Source organism: Hyla sarda, chromosome 8, assembly GCF_029499605.1.
Source record: "Hyla sarda isolate aHylSar1 chromosome 8, aHylSar1.hap1, whole genome shotgun sequence".
Taxonomy (NCBI): Eukaryota; Metazoa; Chordata; class Amphibia; order Anura; family Hylidae; genus Hyla; species Hyla sarda.
The window spans coordinates 16,002,297-16,019,796 of NC_079196.1; the positions used below are offsets into that span (position 1 = coordinate 16,002,297).

A 17,500-nucleotide genomic window follows, 5' to 3' on the forward strand; every position below is an offset into this window, starting at 1 on the left:
GTTAAATCATCTTTATTAACTTTTTTTTCCACTTTTTTTTTTTAGTGTTATAGCTCCCATAGGGACCTATAACATGCATGCAGTACATTGATTGCAGGCACTGATCAATCCTATGCTATAGCATTGCATTGATAATGTTTTTGGTGGTCAATTGCTCAAGCTTGGATCTTAGGCTTGGAACAATCAATTGCCGATCGGACACTGAGGAGGAAGGTAGGGACCCTCCTCGTGTGTCCTCAGCTGATCACGACACTGCAGTCCCGATTAGCCCGACTGAGCTGCCGGGATGTATTTTTTTACATTTTACATCAACTTTAGTGTTGCTCGCGAATATTCACAATTCGAATATTATTCGCGAATATCGCATATTCGCGAATTCGCGAATTTCGCGAATATAGCGCTATATATTCGTAATTACGAATATTCGTTTATTTTTTTCTTCACAGTACACATCACAGTGATCACCCCTCTCTGCTTCCAGCTTGTGTGGTGTAAAGAAGGCTCTAATACTACTGTGTGAGACTGGCGAGCGAAAATTCGCATATGCTAATTTTCGCATATGCGTATTTTCGCATGCGCGAAAATAAAACGAGAATATAACGAATATGCGAATATTCGCGAATATATGACGAATATTCGTCCATATATTCGCGAATATTCGCGAATTCGAATATGGCCTATGCCGCTCAACACTAATCAACTTTGAACGCTGCATCTAAAGGGTTGATACCTGACATTAGCCACAGGTCCCGGCTACCGTTAGCCACTGGGACCAACCCGATATGACGCGGGGTCACCGCTTAACCCCGCTTTATTCTCTTCACAAACTGGTTCAAATGCATTGATAACTATGCTCTAGAACAGTGGTCTTCAACCTGCAGACCTCCAGATGTTGCAAAACTACAACTCCCAGCATGCCCGGACAGCCAACGGCTGTCCGGGTATGCTGGGAGTTGTAGTTTTGCAACATCTGGAGGTCCGCAGGTTGAAGACCACTGCTCTAGAATATCCTACTGCCCATCTTCCTATAAACCACATTTATATGGCAAAAAAAAAAGAATCTGAAACTGTTTCTCAGCCATCATCTTACCCCTGTGCAGTGTCCCAGTACCCATCTCCCAGCTGCTGTAGTCTATTGGTTGTCGGTATGCAGTGTCTCCAAATAACTGAATCCTGTCTGGGTATTGCAAGCTTTACTTGTATTGTATAATCTGACAAACTGGCCCTCATTTACTATTGCAAACCCGACATGTGCCAGAATTTGCGCAAGAATTGAGAAAAACCATTTTACTGAGAAAACCCACAAAAAATAGGTGTGGCCGTTGGGAAAGGGGGCGTGTTCAGAGAAAAGGGGCGTGTTCCTGACATTTTCACAAAAACCCAACATATTTACTAAGGTTTCCACATAAAATGTGGTGGATTTCAGCCGAGGAAAACCCAACAGATCAGAACATGTGTAAAAAAAAAAAGCAAAATGTAGGGAAAAGTGCAAAATGTAGGGAAACCTTAGTAAATACCGTGGAAAAAAAATTGTAGGGAATTAAAACCCACAAAGAAACCTACACAACAGTCTTAGTAAATCAGGGCCACTGTCTGTTACACTGCTAGACCTGCATTCACTGAGGTATTAGGACGTGCAAGAGTTAAATTTCTCTGTACTGCTCCCACTGGGGGATGGCATGTAAAAGATGCATGGGGTTTGGGTCACATGACCTTCCCTCAGACAGGAGTCGTCTCCCAAGTGTTCAACCCTCCAAAGCTCTCTCCCCAGAGGGCTGGAATCAGTCTAAAGTTAGTCTGGCCCAAGAAGTGTTAGTATCTAGCCAGTGTATTACCCTGCTGTGCAGCAAGTTAGCATAGCCCCAGCTCTGACAGATAACCCTCAAATCAATTCAGCTCTGGGCATTTAGGAGTTGGGTTTTACCCAAGAACCATCTCCAGTCCATTCTGTTCCTGCTCCTAGAGAAAGAATAGTCTAGCCAGAAGAGAGAAAAGCTGTACAAGGACCCTTCTGCTCCCACTAAACTCTTTGTAGGCTTCTGGCTGGAGTCAGGGTTGCGTGGCTTACACGTCTACAGGGGGACATACAGGGTCAGCCAGCAACAAAGCTATAGTGATCACACAAGAGTATTTATTAGAGGGAATACTACCCCACAGCTCCTCTGAACTACTCCCCCACTATCCTCCTTGTGGGCACTGCACTTGGCTTGGATTCTGGAAGTCCTGCTGAAAATGTTCTGGTGTAGGGCTGAGTGAAGGGCTGAGTGTAGGGTTGAGTGTAGGGTTGAGTGTAGGGTTGAGTGTAGGGCTGGGTGTAGGGCTGAGTGTAGGGTTGGGTGTAGGGCTGAGTGTAGGGTTGAAGGTAGGGCTGGGTGTAGGGCTGGGTGTGGGGCTGAGTGTAGGGTTGGGTGTAGGGCTGAGTGTAGGGTTGAAGGTAGGGCTGGGTGTAGGGCTGGGTGTGGGTCTGAGTGTAGGGTTGGGTGTAGGGCTGAGTGTAGGGTTGAAGGTAGGGCTGGGTGTAGGGCTGGGTGTGGTGCTGAGTGTAGGGTTGAGTGTAGGGTTGAGTGTAGGGCAGAGTGTAGGGCTGGGTGTAGGGCTGGGTGTAGGGCTGGGTGTAGGGCTGGGTGTAGGGCTGGGTGTAGGGCTGAGTGTAGGGCAGAGTGTAGGGCAGAGTGTGGTGCTGGGCTCACACATAGGGGAGGATTTATATTAACATAAAAATTCAGGCAATTTTTTCGTCACATTTGTGAATTTATCTGGCGGGGGGGGGGGGGTCTGTGTCTAATATAAGAAATTGCGCACAAAATAATAAATCACCTGAATTTTGCTTCATCTGGATTCAGCAGAAGTGTTAGGTGCAGTCACGTGACATCTTTCTCGGGAGATTTTTACAACGCAAATTTGAAAGCTGCATTGAAATAAAAATTGTGAGACAAAAACACGTCACCTGCAAAAAAGCAATGATTGAGGCAGGTAGATACACAAGTTACTACACAATAATTGTATAAACTGGATATGCAAACTGGCTCTACTTTCATATATATATATATATATATATATATATATATATATATATATACATATAGAAATAACCAGACCGTCACTATACCAGCAGGTAATTAATTGTATTATTAGGAAAGTGTCAGGTGCCAAAACATAAAGTAAAACAATAAAAACTGTTGGATACAAAAACCATCTATATGTCACCAATTCATAAATGTAATAACACTATTGCACCACTAGATGGCTCTATAACCCCCTGCAAAAATATCAAGGATTTCCTCATGGTCCCCACAGCAGCACAGAAGGGTTACTCTCCCTAGGACCGCCCATCTAAAATGAATATTTTTTTTTTATTTTTTATTTTTTTAATTGACTAGCAGATCACTAAATCAGGTTCTAAATATCTGAATATGTGGTGCTAATAGTGTGCACCACATTTCAATTAAATTTGGTGCAGCTAAAACAATGAAATGGCGCTAAATTCTTTCAATATCCCACACACACACACACTTTTTTTTCAGTCCTTCTTACTGCTCCAGGGACTTCATATCTTTGTCCATCTATTCAAGTTAAGAGGATCGGTCTTGCGGGGTCCTGGCTGCAACTAAAATACCGGTAAGAGTCAGATAAATTGCCAGTGCGGGGTCCTGGCGTTCTGCTTTATGCTTTACCATTGTTGGATTTATTATGCCAGTGCGGAGTCCTTGCAAACGATGTAATGAGCGCCTTTCTATGCCAGGGTCAAGGATATTTAACCCCTTAAGGACCCAGCCATTTTACACCTTAGGACCCGGCCATTTTTTGCACATCTGACCACTGTCAGTTTAAACATTAATAACTCTGGAATGCTTTTACTTATCATTCTGATTCCGAGATTGTGTTTTTTCGTGACATATTCTACTTTAACATAGTGGTAAATTTTTGTGGTAACTTGCATCCTTTCTTGGTGAAAAATCCCAAAATTTGATGAAAAAATAGCATTTTTCTAACTCTGAAGCTCTCTGCTTGTAAGGAAAATGGATATTCCAAATAAAAAAAATTTTGATTCACATATACAATATGTCTACGTTATGTTTGCATCATAAAATTGACGTGATTTTACTTTTGGAAGACACCAGAGGGCTTCCAAGTTCAGCAGCAATTTTCCAATTTTTCACAAAATTTTCAAACTCAGCATTTTAACCCTTTAGGTGTTTCACAGGAATAGAAGCAAAGTGAAGGAGAAAATTCACAATCTTCAATTTTTTACACTCGCATGCTCTTGTAGACCCAATTTTTTATTTTTGCAAGCGGTAAATGGAGAAAATGTATACTTGTATTTGTAGCCCAATTTCTCTCGAGTAAGCACATACCTCATATGTCTATGTAAAGTGTTCGGCGGGCGCAGTAGAGGGCTCAGAAGCAAACGAGCGACAAGGGGATTTTGGAGAGTACGTTTTTCTGAAATGTTTTTTGGGGGGCATGTTGCATTTAGGAAGCCCCTATGGTGCCAAAACAGTAAAAAAAAAAAAAAACACATGGCATACCATTTAGTAAACTAGACCCCTTGAGGAACGTAACAAGGAATAAAGTGAGCCTTAATATCCCACACGTTTCACGACTTTTGCATATGTAAAAAAAAATGTCACTAAAATGTGTGTTTCCCCCCAAATTTCACTTTTTTGCAAGGGTTAATAGCAGAAAAGACCCCCCAAAATTTGTAACCCCATCTCTTCTGAGTATGAAGGTACCCCATAAGTTGACCTGAAGTGCACTACGGGTGAACTACAATGCTCAGAAGTGAAGGAGTCACATTTGGCTTTTGGAGAGCAAATTTTGCTCGGGGGGTATGTCGCATTTAGGAAGCCCCTATGGTGCCAGGACAGCAAAAAAAAAAAAACACATGGCATACCATTTTGGAAACTAGACCCCTTGAGGAACGTAACAAGGGGTACAGTGAGCATTTACCCCCCCCCCCCCCACTGGTGTCTGTCACATCTTTGGAACAGTGGGCTGCACAAAATAGGAAGTAACCCCCCCCCCCCTGCGATTGGTCGGTTAGGAATCGCAGGGGATAGGAGGAGGTGGCAGGCTTGCCACCTCGCTCCTAGCCTCCAGCATGGTGCTGGCTGTCTGTGACAACCGGGATCATGCAAAATTACCGGGCGGTCGGGTCCCAGAGACCCAATCAGCCCGGTAACGCCGCAAATCGCAGGGGCGATTTCCCTCGTGATTTGCGACGATCGCCGACATGGGGGGCCTACATGGCCCCCAGCGGCGTTTGCCCGCTTCCGATTTCGGCCCGGCGTCTGGGGACGTCCTGGGTCCAAAGGGTAAAGAGGTACTCCTGTGGAAAACTTTTTTTTAAAATCAACTGGTGCCAGAAAGTTAAACAGATTTGTAAATTACTTCTATTTAAAAACATCTTAATCCTTCCAGTACTTTTTAGGGGCTGTATACTACAGAGGAAATGCTTTTGTTTTTTTGATTTCTCTTCTGTCATGACCACAGTGCTCTCTGCTGACCTCTGCTGTCAATTTTAGGAATTGTCCAGAGCTGGAGAAAATCCCCATAGCAAACATATGCTGCTCTGGTCAATTCCTAAAATGGACAGAAGAGGTCAGCAGAGAACACTGTGGTCGTGACAGAAGAGAAATCCAAAAAGTAAGGCATTTTCTCTGTAATATACAGCCCCTAAAAAGTACTGGAAGGATAAAGATTTTTAAATAGAAGTAATTTACGAATCTGTTTAACTTTCTGGCACCAGTTGATAAAAAAAATAAATTGATTAAAAAAAAGTTTACCACGGGAGTACCCCTTTAACCCCTTAAGGACGCAGGACGTAAATGTACGTCCTGGTGAGGTGGTACTTAACGCACCAGGACGTACATTTACGTCCTAAGCATAACCGCGGGCATCGGAGCGATGCCCGTGTCATGCGCGGCTGATCCCGGCTGCTGATCGCAGCCAGGGACCCGCCGGCAATGGCCGACGCCCGCGATCTCGCGGGCGTCCGCCATTAACCCCTCAGGTGCCGGGATCAATACAGATCCCGGCATCTGCGGCAGTTCGCGATTAAAATGAACGATCGGACCGCCCGCAGCGCTGCTGCGGGGATCCGATCATTCAGAACGCCGCACGGAGGTCCCCTCACCTGCCTCTGTCCGGCTCCCGGCGTCTCCTGCTCTGGTCTGTGATGTAAAATGTAAAAAAATGTAAAAGTAAAAGTAAAAAAAAAGTGAAAAATCCCCTCCCCCAATAAAAAAGTAAAACGTCCGTTTTTTCCTATTTTACCCCCAAAAAGCGTAAAAAACATTTTTTATAGACATATTTGGTATCGCCGCATGCGTAAATGTCCGAACTATTAAAATAAAATGTTAATGATCCCATACGGTGAACGGCGTGAACGAAAAAAAATTTAAAAAGTCCAAAATTCCTACATTTTTAATACATTTTATTAAAAAAAAAATTATAAAAAATGTATTAAAAGTTTTTTATATGCAAATGTGGTATCAAAAAAAAGTACAGATCATGGCGCAAAAAATTAGCCCCCATACCGCCGCTTATACGGAAAAATTAAAAAGTTATAGGTCATCAAAATAAAGGGATTGGTTAAAAAGTTTGTGATTTTTTTTAAGCGCAACAATAATATAAAAGTATATAATAATGGGTATCATTTTAATCGTATTGACCCTCAGAATAAAGAACACACGTCATTTTTACCAGAAATTGTACGGCGTGAAAACAAAACCTTCCAAAATTAGCAAAATTGCGTTTTTTGTTTTAATTTCCCCACAAAAATAGTGTTTTTTGGTTGCGCCATACATTTTATGATATAATGAGTGATGTCATTACAAAGGACAACTGGTCGCGCAAAAAACAAGCCCTCATACTAGTCTGTGGATGGAAATATAAAAGAGTTATGATTTTTAGAAGGCGAGGAGGAAAAAATGAAAACGTAAAAATTAAATTGTCTGAGTCCTTAAGGCCAAAATGGGCTGAGTCCTTAAGGGGTTAAAAGGAGTGAAATCCAGGACAACAAAACGTATCCCTTATCCAAACTCTGTATCTCCAGCTCTTCCATAGACTTGCATTGAGGGGGCGGGGCGTAACGTCACGAGGGGCCGGGGCGATGGCGTCACGAGCTCCCGGCGCCGGCTCCAGCGTTCGAAACAGTTTGTTCCAAACTCTGAGCAGTGGAGTACCCCTTTAAGCTTTTTGTGCTATTAACACCCTATTTTTAAAGGTTTAGCACCACTTTCTGGTGCACAAGTATGCCTGGTAATAAATTATTAACAATTTGTCCTATTTGCCCCAAATTTGCAAAAGCCCAAACACACTTCTGAAAATGAGGCACAAAATAAAGAGCCCTAATAACACAAGGCTTTGACTATTTCTCCAATTGTGTTTATTTTTTTATATGGGTTTGATATGAATTTTATATTTTGTGCGATAATATGTATAATATTTAATATTTTTTGTGCAATATCATTAAATATTTGATTATTCCACCTGATAATGTGAATGTTTTTGGGGTCGTCAGGGATTTTCGTAGGATAGATTATACGAAGCACAAAGCATATTGGACGATTGTTTTTATTATACAGTAATTTAGCTTTAAATAATACAATAAAAACATTTATAGCCTCTCTCCAAGCTGAAACATTCCATAAGATACATCAGCAATCTGTCTATACACCCAATATAATACAATGTGAAATGACTAAAGGACCCGAGCCTTATATCAGGGTCTATATACAGTCCGTATTCACTGTCATTCTGTACATTATTTTATTAACAAGACTTTTTGTCAGGTTTATATCTGAGCGAGAATAGAGGAGGCGCAGGGGCTGAGGATAATGGTTCTCAGTGGAGGAATTCAGTACTAACAGGGGTCAAGTCCTAAGGGAAAAAAGTTTGGGAACTCACCCAAGATTTCCACTCAAGGTCTGCTCCTGCTAATGGGAATGGTGTTCCTGAGTACTGACCCATAGAGAAAGCCTGTGAGTCATGAGTCTCCGCCCACTTATAGAGAAAGCCTGAGTCATAAGTCTCCGCCCACTAATAGAGAGAGTCTGTGAGTCATGAGTCTCCGCCCACTTATAGAGAAAGCCTGAGTCATAAGTCTCCGCCCACTAATAGAGAGAGTCTGTGAGTCATGAGTCTCCGCCCACTTATAGAGAAAGCCTGAGTCATAAGTCTCCGCCCACTTATAGACAAAGCCTGTGAGTCATAAGTCACCACCCACTAATAGAGAAAGTCTGTGATTCATGAGTCTCCGCCCACTCATAGAGAAGTCTGTGAGTCATAAGTCTCCGCCCACTCATAGACAAAGCCTGTGAGTCATAAGTCTATGCCCACTTATAGAGAAAGCCTGTGAGTCATAAGTCACCACCCACTAATAGAGAAAGTCTGTGAGTCATGAGTCTCCGCCCACTCATAGAGAAGTCTGTGAATTATAAGTCTACGCCCCCTCATAGAGAAAGCCTGAGTCATAAGTCTACGCCCACTAATAGAGAGAGTCTGTGAGTCATGAGTCTCCGCCCACTCATAGACAAAGCCTGTGAGTCATAAGTCTCCGCCCACTCATAGAGAGTCTGTGAGTCATGAGTTTACGCCCACTCATAGAGAGTCTGTGAGTTATGAGTCTACGCCCACTCATAGAGAAAGCCTGAGTCATAAGTCTCCGCCCACTAATAGAGAGAGTCTGTGAGTCATGAGTCTACGCCCACTCATAGAGAGTCTGTGAGTCATAGGTCTCCGCCCACTCATAGAGAGTCTGTGAGTCATGAGTCTACGCCCACTCATAGAGAGTCTGTGAGTCATGAGTCTACGCCCACTCATAGAGAGTCTGTGAGTCATGAGTCTCCGCCCACTCATAGAGGGTCTGTGAATCATGAGTCTACGCCCACTCATAGAGAGTCTGTGAGTCATGAGTCTACGCCCACTCATAGAGGGTCTGTGAGTCATGAGTCTACGCCCACTCATAGAGAGTCTGTGAGTCATGAGTCTCCGCCCACTCATAGAGAGTCTGTGAGTCATGAGTCTACGCCCACTCATAGACAAAGCCTGTGAGCCATGATTTCTCCACTTACATAGAGTAAGCAGGACTCTGGCTTTCTGACGGATTTCTCTGTAAATGGGTGGAGACTCATGACTCACAGGTTTTCTCTATGAGTTGGGGGAGACTCATGACTTACAGGCTCTCTATGAGTGGGCGGAGACTCATGACTCACAAGATTTCGCTGAGTGGGCGGAGACTCATGACTCACAGGATTTATCTGAGTGGGAGGAGACTGATGACTCACAGGCTTTCTCTATAAATGGGTGGAGACTCATAACTCCTCGACTTTCTCTATGAGTGGGCGGAGACTCATGACTCACAGGCTTTCTCTATACGTGGGAGGAGACTGATGACTCACAAGCTTTCTCTATGAGTGGGCGGAGACTCATGACTCACAGGCTTTCTCTATGAGCGGGTGCAGAGATCAGGACTCACAGGCTCTCTCTTTGAGCAGGTGCAGAGATCAGGACTCACAGGCTTTCTCTATGAGCGGGTGCAGAGATCAGGACTCACAGGCTCTCTCTTTGAGCAGGTGCAGAGATCAGGACTCACAGGCTTTCTCTATGAGCGGGTGCAGAGATCAGGACTCACAGGCTTTCTCTATGAGCGGGTGCAGAGATCAGGACTCACAGGCTTTCTCTATGAGCGGATGCAGAGATCAGGACTCACAGGTTTCCTCACGGTGTCCTGGCAGTAGACAAAGCTTTATCCATGAATATTCTGGGTGAAATCTTAGACATCACTGAGCTCAGCCCCTTCCCCTGTGTCCTGAGCCGCTCCCAGATACAGACCTGACAGATCTCCTATAGCCGCTGCCAGTGACCGATACAACATGAACTCACTAGTGACCTGTGCTCTTATTCACAAATATTCTGGGAGATGGCCCAGTCCTTCCCAGTATCTGGCATACAAGGAGTTAATGGTAATGTGCACTCATGTTGCCCACACTGTTCATGGAGCTAAGATGAGGGGTGGACACTGCGCCAAATCCACCAGGAGCGGACTGGAGGCTATGACTGGGGTACAGGGCTGAGGGGGTCCCGGGCCAGTAAGAGAATCCAGCGGGAGAGACCCCGGAGGTCATGAGGTTCAGCTTGGAGAGGCCGGGGAACGGTAAGTGCGGGAGATTGCACTGGAACTTGTAGAGAGACTGTTCAGTGCTGGGCGCAGACTGGCACACCTGGGCCAAGCCATGGAAGTCAAACTTGTAGGCGTATCTCTTGCCATGGACCTTGGCCATGATGTTCTTGTCGTAGTAATAGCGCAGGGCGCGGCTCAGCTTGTCGTAGTTCATGTTGGGTTTGCTTTTCCTCTCTCCCCAGCGTCGGGCGACCTCATCGGGATCGGTCAGCTTGAATTCTCCATTGGTGCCTTCCCAGGCGATGCAGTTGGCGTTGGAGTGATCGGACAGGAGCTCCAGGAGGAACTGCCATAGCTGGATCTGCCCACTGCCTGGAGGAGACACAAGACGTAGAGGTCAGAGGGCCCGGTCATAAAGGGGACAACCGTCTCCAATGGAAAACACATGGATCAGATCGGAAGATTCAGTGGAGGAAATCTAAATTTAGCTTAGCTGTCTACTATCATTTTTATTTTTCTTAACTGATTATTTATTTTATCTTATTTATTTTATTGATTATTTTATTATTTTTATTATTGTATTATTTTAACTATTATTGTTTTTATTTTTATTTTAGTTATTATAACTTTTTTAAATCAGATCATAAATATAAAAGAAGGAAATCTAAATTTATCTTAACTGATTATTATTATAATTATTACTTTATTATTATTGTTGTATTTTTTTTAATCGGAATAATAATAAAGAAAATCTAAATTTATCTTAACTGATTTTTTTTAATTATTATTTATTTTTCTTTTGTGTTATAATAACTGAACTGATATGGAGAACGCATCAGATGATCTTCATCATAGATTATAGATTATACTTCTATATAACATCTGAAGCAGCAATAATTCTATCATATAAACAGAACTATAGTGCAGTAACCCAACCAGGGTGCCTCCAGCCTTTGGTTGTCTGTGCATGCTGGGAGTTGTAGTTTTGTAACAGATGGAGGCGCCCTGGATAAGCAACACTGTCATAGTGTGATTTAATATTACAATATAACACATTAATAATGCTATACAACTATAAAGCATTTTACTAATACCACTATGGAGCGAGGTGCGGACCCCATATCCCTGTGCTGTGTCCTGTGGTATCAGATCCTATAAGGTGTGAGGTGCGGACCCCATATCCCTGTGCTGTGTCCTGTGGTATCAGATCCTATAAGGTGTGAGGTGCGGACCCCATATCCCTGTGCTGTGTCCTGTGGTATCAGATCCTATAAGGTGTGAGGTGCGGACCCCATATCCCTGTGCTGTGTCCTGTGGTATCAGATCCTATAAGGTGTGAGGTGCGGACCCCATATCTCTGTGCTGTGTCCTGTGGTATCAGATCCTATAAGGTGTGAGGTGCGGACCCCATATCCCTGTGCTGTGTCCTGTGGTATCAGTTCCTATAAGGTGTGAGGTGCGGACCCCATATCCCTGTGCTGTGTCCTGTGGTATCAGATCCTATAAGGTGTGAGGTGCGGACCCCATATCTCTGTGCTGTGTCCTGTGGTATCAGATCCTATAAGGTGTGAGGTGCGGACCCCATATCTCTGTGCTGTGTCCTGTGGTATCAGATCCTATAAGGTGTGAGGTGCGGACCCCATATCCCTGTGCTGTGTCCTGTGGTATCAGATCCTATATGGTGTGAGGTGCGGACCCCATATCCCTGTGCTGTGTCCTGTGGTATCAGATCCTATAAGGTGTGAGGTGCGGACCCCATATCCCTGTGCTGTGTCCTGTGGTATCAGATCCTATAAGGTGTGAGGTGCGGACCCCATATCTCTGTGCTGTGTCCTGTGGTATCAGATCCTATAAGGTGTGAGGTGCGGACCCCATATCCCTGTGCTGTGTCCTGTGGTATCAGTTCCTATAAGGTGTGAGGTGCGGACCCCATATCCCTGTGCTGTGTCCTGTGGTATCAGATCCTATAAGGTGTGAGGTGCGGACCCCATATCCCTGTACTGTTCCTGTGGTATCAGATCCTATAAGGTGTGAGGTGCGGACCCCATATCCCTGTGCTGTGTCCTGTGGTATCAGATCCTATAAGGTGTGAGGTGCGGACCCCATATCCCTGTGCTGTGTCCTGTGGTATCAGATCCTATAAGGTGTGAGGTGCGGACCCCATATCCCTGTGCTGTGTCCTGTGGTATCAGATCCTATAAGGTGTGAGGTGCGGACCCCATATCCCTGTGCTGTGTCCTGTGGTATCAGATCCTATAAGGTGTGAGGTGCGGACCCCATATCTCTGTGCTGTGTCCTGTGGTATCAGATCCTACAAGGTGTGAGGTGCGGACCCCATATCCCTGTGCTGTGTCCTGTGGTATCAGTTCCTATAAGGTGTGAGGTGCGGACCCCATATCCCTGTGCTGTGTCCTGTGGTATCAGATCCTATAAGGTGTGAGGTGCGGACCCCATATCCCTGTGCTGTGTCCTGTGGTATCAGATCCTATAAGGTGTGAGGTGCGGACCCCATATCCCTGTACTGTTCCTGTGGTATCAGATCCTATAAGGTGTGAGGTGCGGACCCCATATCCCTGTGCTGTGTCCTGTGGTATCAGATCCTATAAGGTGTGAGGTGCGGACCCCATATCCCTGTGCTGTGTCCTGTGGTATCAGATCCTATAAGGTGTGAGGTGCGGACCCCATATCCCTGTGCTGTGTCCTGTGGTATCAGATCCTATAAGGTGTGAGGTGCGGACCCCATATCCCTGTGCTGTGTCCTGTGGTATCAGATCCTATAAGGTGTGAGGTGCGGACCCCATATCCCTGTGCTGTGTCCTGTGGTATCAGATCCTATAAGGTGTGAGGTGCGGACCCCATATTCCTGTGCTGTGTCCTGTGGTATCAGATCCTATAAGGTGCGGACCCCATATCCCTGTGCTGTGTCCTGTGGTATCAGATCCTATAAGGTGTGAGGTGCGGACCCCATATCCTGTGCTGTGTCCTGTGGTATCAGATCCTATAAGGTGTGAGGTGCGGACCCCATATCCCTGTACTGTGTCCTGTGGTATCAGATCCTATAAGGTGTAAGGTGCGGACCCCATATTCCCGTGCTGTGTCCTGTGGTATCAGATCCTATAAGGTGTGAGGTGCGGACCCCATATCCCTGTGCTGTGTCCTGTGGTATCAGATCCTATAAGGTGTGAGGTGCGGACCCCATATCCCTGTGCTGTGTCCTGTGGTATCAGATCCTATAAGGTGCGGACCCCATATCCCTGTGCTGTGTCCTGTGGTATCAGATCCTATAAGGTGTGAGGTGCGGACCCCATATCCCTGTGCTGTGTCCTGTGGTATCAGATCCTATAAGGTGTGAGGTGCGGACCCCATATCACTGTGCTGTGTCCTGTGGTATCAGATCCTATAAGGTGTGAGGTGCGGACCCCATATCCCTGTGCTGTGTCCTGTGGTATCAGATCCTATAAGGTGTGAGGTGCGGACCCCATATCCCTGTGCTGTGTCCTGTGGTATCAGATCCTATAAGGTGTGAGGTGCGGACCCCATATCCCTGTGCTGTGTCCTGTGGTATCAGATCCCATAAGGTGTGAGGTGCGGACCCCATATCCCTGTGCTGTGTCCTGTGGTATCAGATCCTATAAGGTGTGAGGTGCGGACCCCATATCCCTGTGCAGTGTCCTGTGGTATCAGACCCTATAAGGTGTGAGGTGCGGACCCCATATCCCTGTGCTGTGTCCTGTGGTATCAGATCCTATAAGGTGTGAGGTGCAGACCCCATATCCCTGTACTGTGTCCTGTGGTATCAGATTCTATAAGGTGTGAGGTGCGGACCCCATATTCCCGTGCTGTGTCCTGTGGTATCAGATCCTATAAGGTGTGAGGTGCGGACCCCATATCCCTGTGCTGTGTCCTGTGGTATCAGATCCTATAAGGTGTGAGGTGCGGACCCCATATCCCTGTGCTGTGTCCTGTGGTATCAGATCCTATAAGGTGCGGACCCCATATCCCTGTGCTGTGTCCTGTGGTATCAGATCCTATAAGGTGTGAGGTGCGGACCCCATATCCCTGTGCTGTGTCCTGTGGTATCAGATCCTATAAGGTGTGAGGTGCGGACCCCATATCCCTGTGCTGTGTCCTGTGGTATCAGATCCTATAAGGTGTGAGGTGCGGACCCCATATCCTGTGCTGTGTCCTGTGGTATCAGATCCTATAAGGTGTGAGGTGCGGACCCCATATCCTGTGCTGTGTCCTGTGGTATCAGATCCTATAAGGTGTGAGGTGCGGACCCCATATCCCTGTGCTGTGTCCTGTGGTATCAGATCCTATAAGGTGTGAGGTGCGGACCCCATATCCCTGTGCTGTGTCCTGTGGTATCAGATCCTATAAGGTGTGAGGTGCGGACCCCATATCCCTGTGCTGTGTCCTGTGGTATCAGATCCTATAAGGTGTGAGGTGCGGACCCCATATCCCTGTGCTGTGTCCTGTGGTATCAGATCCTATAAGGTGTGAGGTGCGGACCCCATATCCCTGTGCTGTGTCCTGTGGTATCAGATCCTATAAGGTGTGAAGTGCGGACCCCATATCCCTGTACTGTGTCCTGTGGTATCAGATCCTATAAGGTGTGAGGTGTGGACCCCATATCCCTGTACTGTGTCCTGTGGTATCAGATCCTATAAGGTGTGAGGTGTGGACCCCATATCCCTGTGCTGTGTCCTGTGGTATCAGATCCTATAAGGTGTGAGGTGCGGACCCCATATCCTGTGCTGTGTCCTGTGGTAACAGATCCTATAAGGTGTGAGGTGCGGACCCCATATCCCTGTGCTGTGTCCTGTGGTATCAGATTCTATAAGGTGTGAGGTGCGGACCCCATATCCCTGTGCTGTGTCCTGTGGTATCAGATCCTATAAGGTGTGAGGTGCGGACCCCATATCCCTGTGCTGTGTCCTGTGGTATCAGATCCTATAAGGTGTGATGTGCGGACCCCATATCCCTGTGCTGTGTCCTGTGGTATCAGATCCTATAAGGTGTGAGGTGCGGACCCCATATCCCTGTGCTGTGTCCTGTGGTATCAGATCCTATAAGGTGTGAGGTGCGGACCCCATATCCCTGTGCTGTGTCCTGTGGTATCAGATCCTATAAGATGTGAGGTGCGGACCCCATATCCCTGTGCTGTGTCCTGTGGTATCAGATCCTATAAGGTGTGAGGTGCGGACCCCATATCCCTGTGCTGTGTCCTGTGGTATCAGATCCTATAAGGTGTGAGGTGCGGACCCCATATCCCTGTGCTCTGTCCTGTGGTATCAGATCCTATAAGGTGTGAGGTGCGGACCCCATATCCCTGTGCTGTGTCCTGTGGTATCAGATCCTATAAGGTGTGAGGTACGGACCCCATATCCCTGTGCTGTGTCCTGTGGTATCAGATCCTATAAAGGTGTGAGGTGCGGACCCCATATCCCTGTGCTGTGGTATCAGATCCTATAAGGTGTGAGGTGCGGACCCATATCCCTGTGCTGTGTCCTGTGGTATTAGATTCTATAAGGTGTGAGGTGCGGACCCCATATCCCTGTGCTGTGTCCTGTGGTATCAGATCCTATAAGGTGTGAGGTGCGGACCCCATATCCCTGTGCTGTGTCCTGTGGTATCAGATCCTATAAGGTGTGAAGTGCGGACCCCATATCCCTGTGCTGTGTCTTGTGGTATCAGATCCTATAAGGTGTGAGGTGCGGACCCCATATCCCTGTGCTGTGTCCTGTGGTATCAGATCCTATAAGGTGTGAGGTGCGGACCCCATATCCCTGTGCTGTGTCCTGTGGTATCAGATTCTATAAGGTTTGAGGTGCGGACCCCATATCCCTGTGCTGTGTCCTGTGGTATCAGATCCTATAAGGTGTGAGGTGCGGACCCCATATCCCTGTGCTGTGTCCTGTGGTATCAGATCCTGTAAGGTGTGAGGTGCGGACCCCATATCCCTGTACTGTGTCCTGTGGTATCAGATCCTATAAGGTGTGAGGTGCGGACCCCGTATCCCTGTGCTGTGTCCTGTGGTATCAGATCCTATAAGGTGTGAGGTGCGGACCCCATATCCCTGTGCTGTGTCCTGTGGTATCAGATCCTATAAGGTGTGAGGTGCGGACCCCATATCCCTGTGCTGTGTCCTGTGGTATCAGATCCTATAAGGTGTGAGGTGCGGACCCCATATCCCTGTGCTGTGTCCTGTGGTATCAGATCCTATAAGGTGTGAGGTGCGGACCCCATATCCCTGTGCTGTGTCCTGTGGTATCAGATCCTATAAGGTGTGAGGTGCGGACCCCATATCCCTGTGCTGTGTCCTGTGGTATCAGATCCTATAAGGTGTGAGGTGCGGACCCCATATCCCTGTGCTGTGTCCTGTGGTATCAGATCCTATAAGGTGTGAGGTGCGGACCCCATATCCCTGAGCTGTGTCCTGTGGTATCAGATCCTATAAGGTGTGAGGTGCGGACCCCATATCCTGTGCTGTGTCCTGTGGTATCAGATCCTATAAGGTGTGAGGTGCGGACCCCATATCCCTGTGCTGTGTCCTGTGGTATCAGATCCTATAAGGTGTGAGGTGCGGACCCCATATCCCTGTGCTGTGTCCTGTGGTATCAGATCCTATAAGGTGTGAGGTGCGGACCCCATATCCCTGTGCTGTGTCCTGTGGTATCAGATCCTGTAAGATGTGAGGTGCGGACCCCATATCCCTGTGCTGTGTCCTGTGGTATCAGATCCTATAAGGTGTGAGGTGCGGACCCCATATCCCTGTGCTGTGTCCTGTGGTATCAGATCCTATAAGGTGTGAGGTGCGGACCCCATATCCCTGTGCTGTGTCCTGTGGTACCAGATCCTATAAGGTGTGAGGTGCGGACCCCATATCCTTGTGCTGTGTCCTGTGGTATCAGATCCTATAAGGTGTGAGGTGCGGACCCCATATCCCTGTGCTGTGTCCTGTGGTATCAGATCCTATAAGGTGTGAGGTGCGGACCCCATATCCCTGTGCTGTGTCCTGTGGTATCAGATCCTATAAGATGTGAGGTGCGGACCCCATATCCCTGTGCTGTGTCCTGTGGTATCAGATCCTATAAGGTGTGAGGTGCGGACCCCATATCCCTGTGCTGTGTCCTGTGGTATCAGATAATATAAGGTGTGAGGTGCGGACCCCATATCCCTGTGCTGTGTCCTGTGGTATCAGATCCTATAAGGTGTGAGGTGCGGACCCCATATCCCTGTGCTGTGTCCTGTGGTATCAGATCCTATAAGGTGTGAGGTGCGGACCCCATATCCCTGTGCTGTGTCCTGTGGTATCAGATCCTATAAGGTGTGAGGTGCGGACCCCATATACCTGTGCTGTGTCCTGGTGTA

The 17,500-nt window shown here is 46.8% G+C and overlaps 1 protein-coding gene across 2 annotated transcripts in view; it reads right to left on the reverse strand.

Moving 5' to 3' along the window:
- Nucleotides 1–9,626: 9,626 nt before the first annotated feature.
- Nucleotides 9,627–17,500, reverse strand: part of LOC130284759 (protein FEV-like) — a 21,036-nt gene continuing 13,162 nt past the window's right edge. For both annotated transcript variants that reach the window (XM_056535476.1, XM_056535475.1), the window contains one exon: nucleotides 9,627–10,498. In XM_056535476.1, coding sequence (XP_056391451.1) covers nucleotides 9,963–10,498 — 536 coding nt within the window. In that variant the 3' untranslated portion in view covers nucleotides 9,627–9,962. The remainder of the gene's footprint in view (nucleotides 10,499–17,500) is intronic.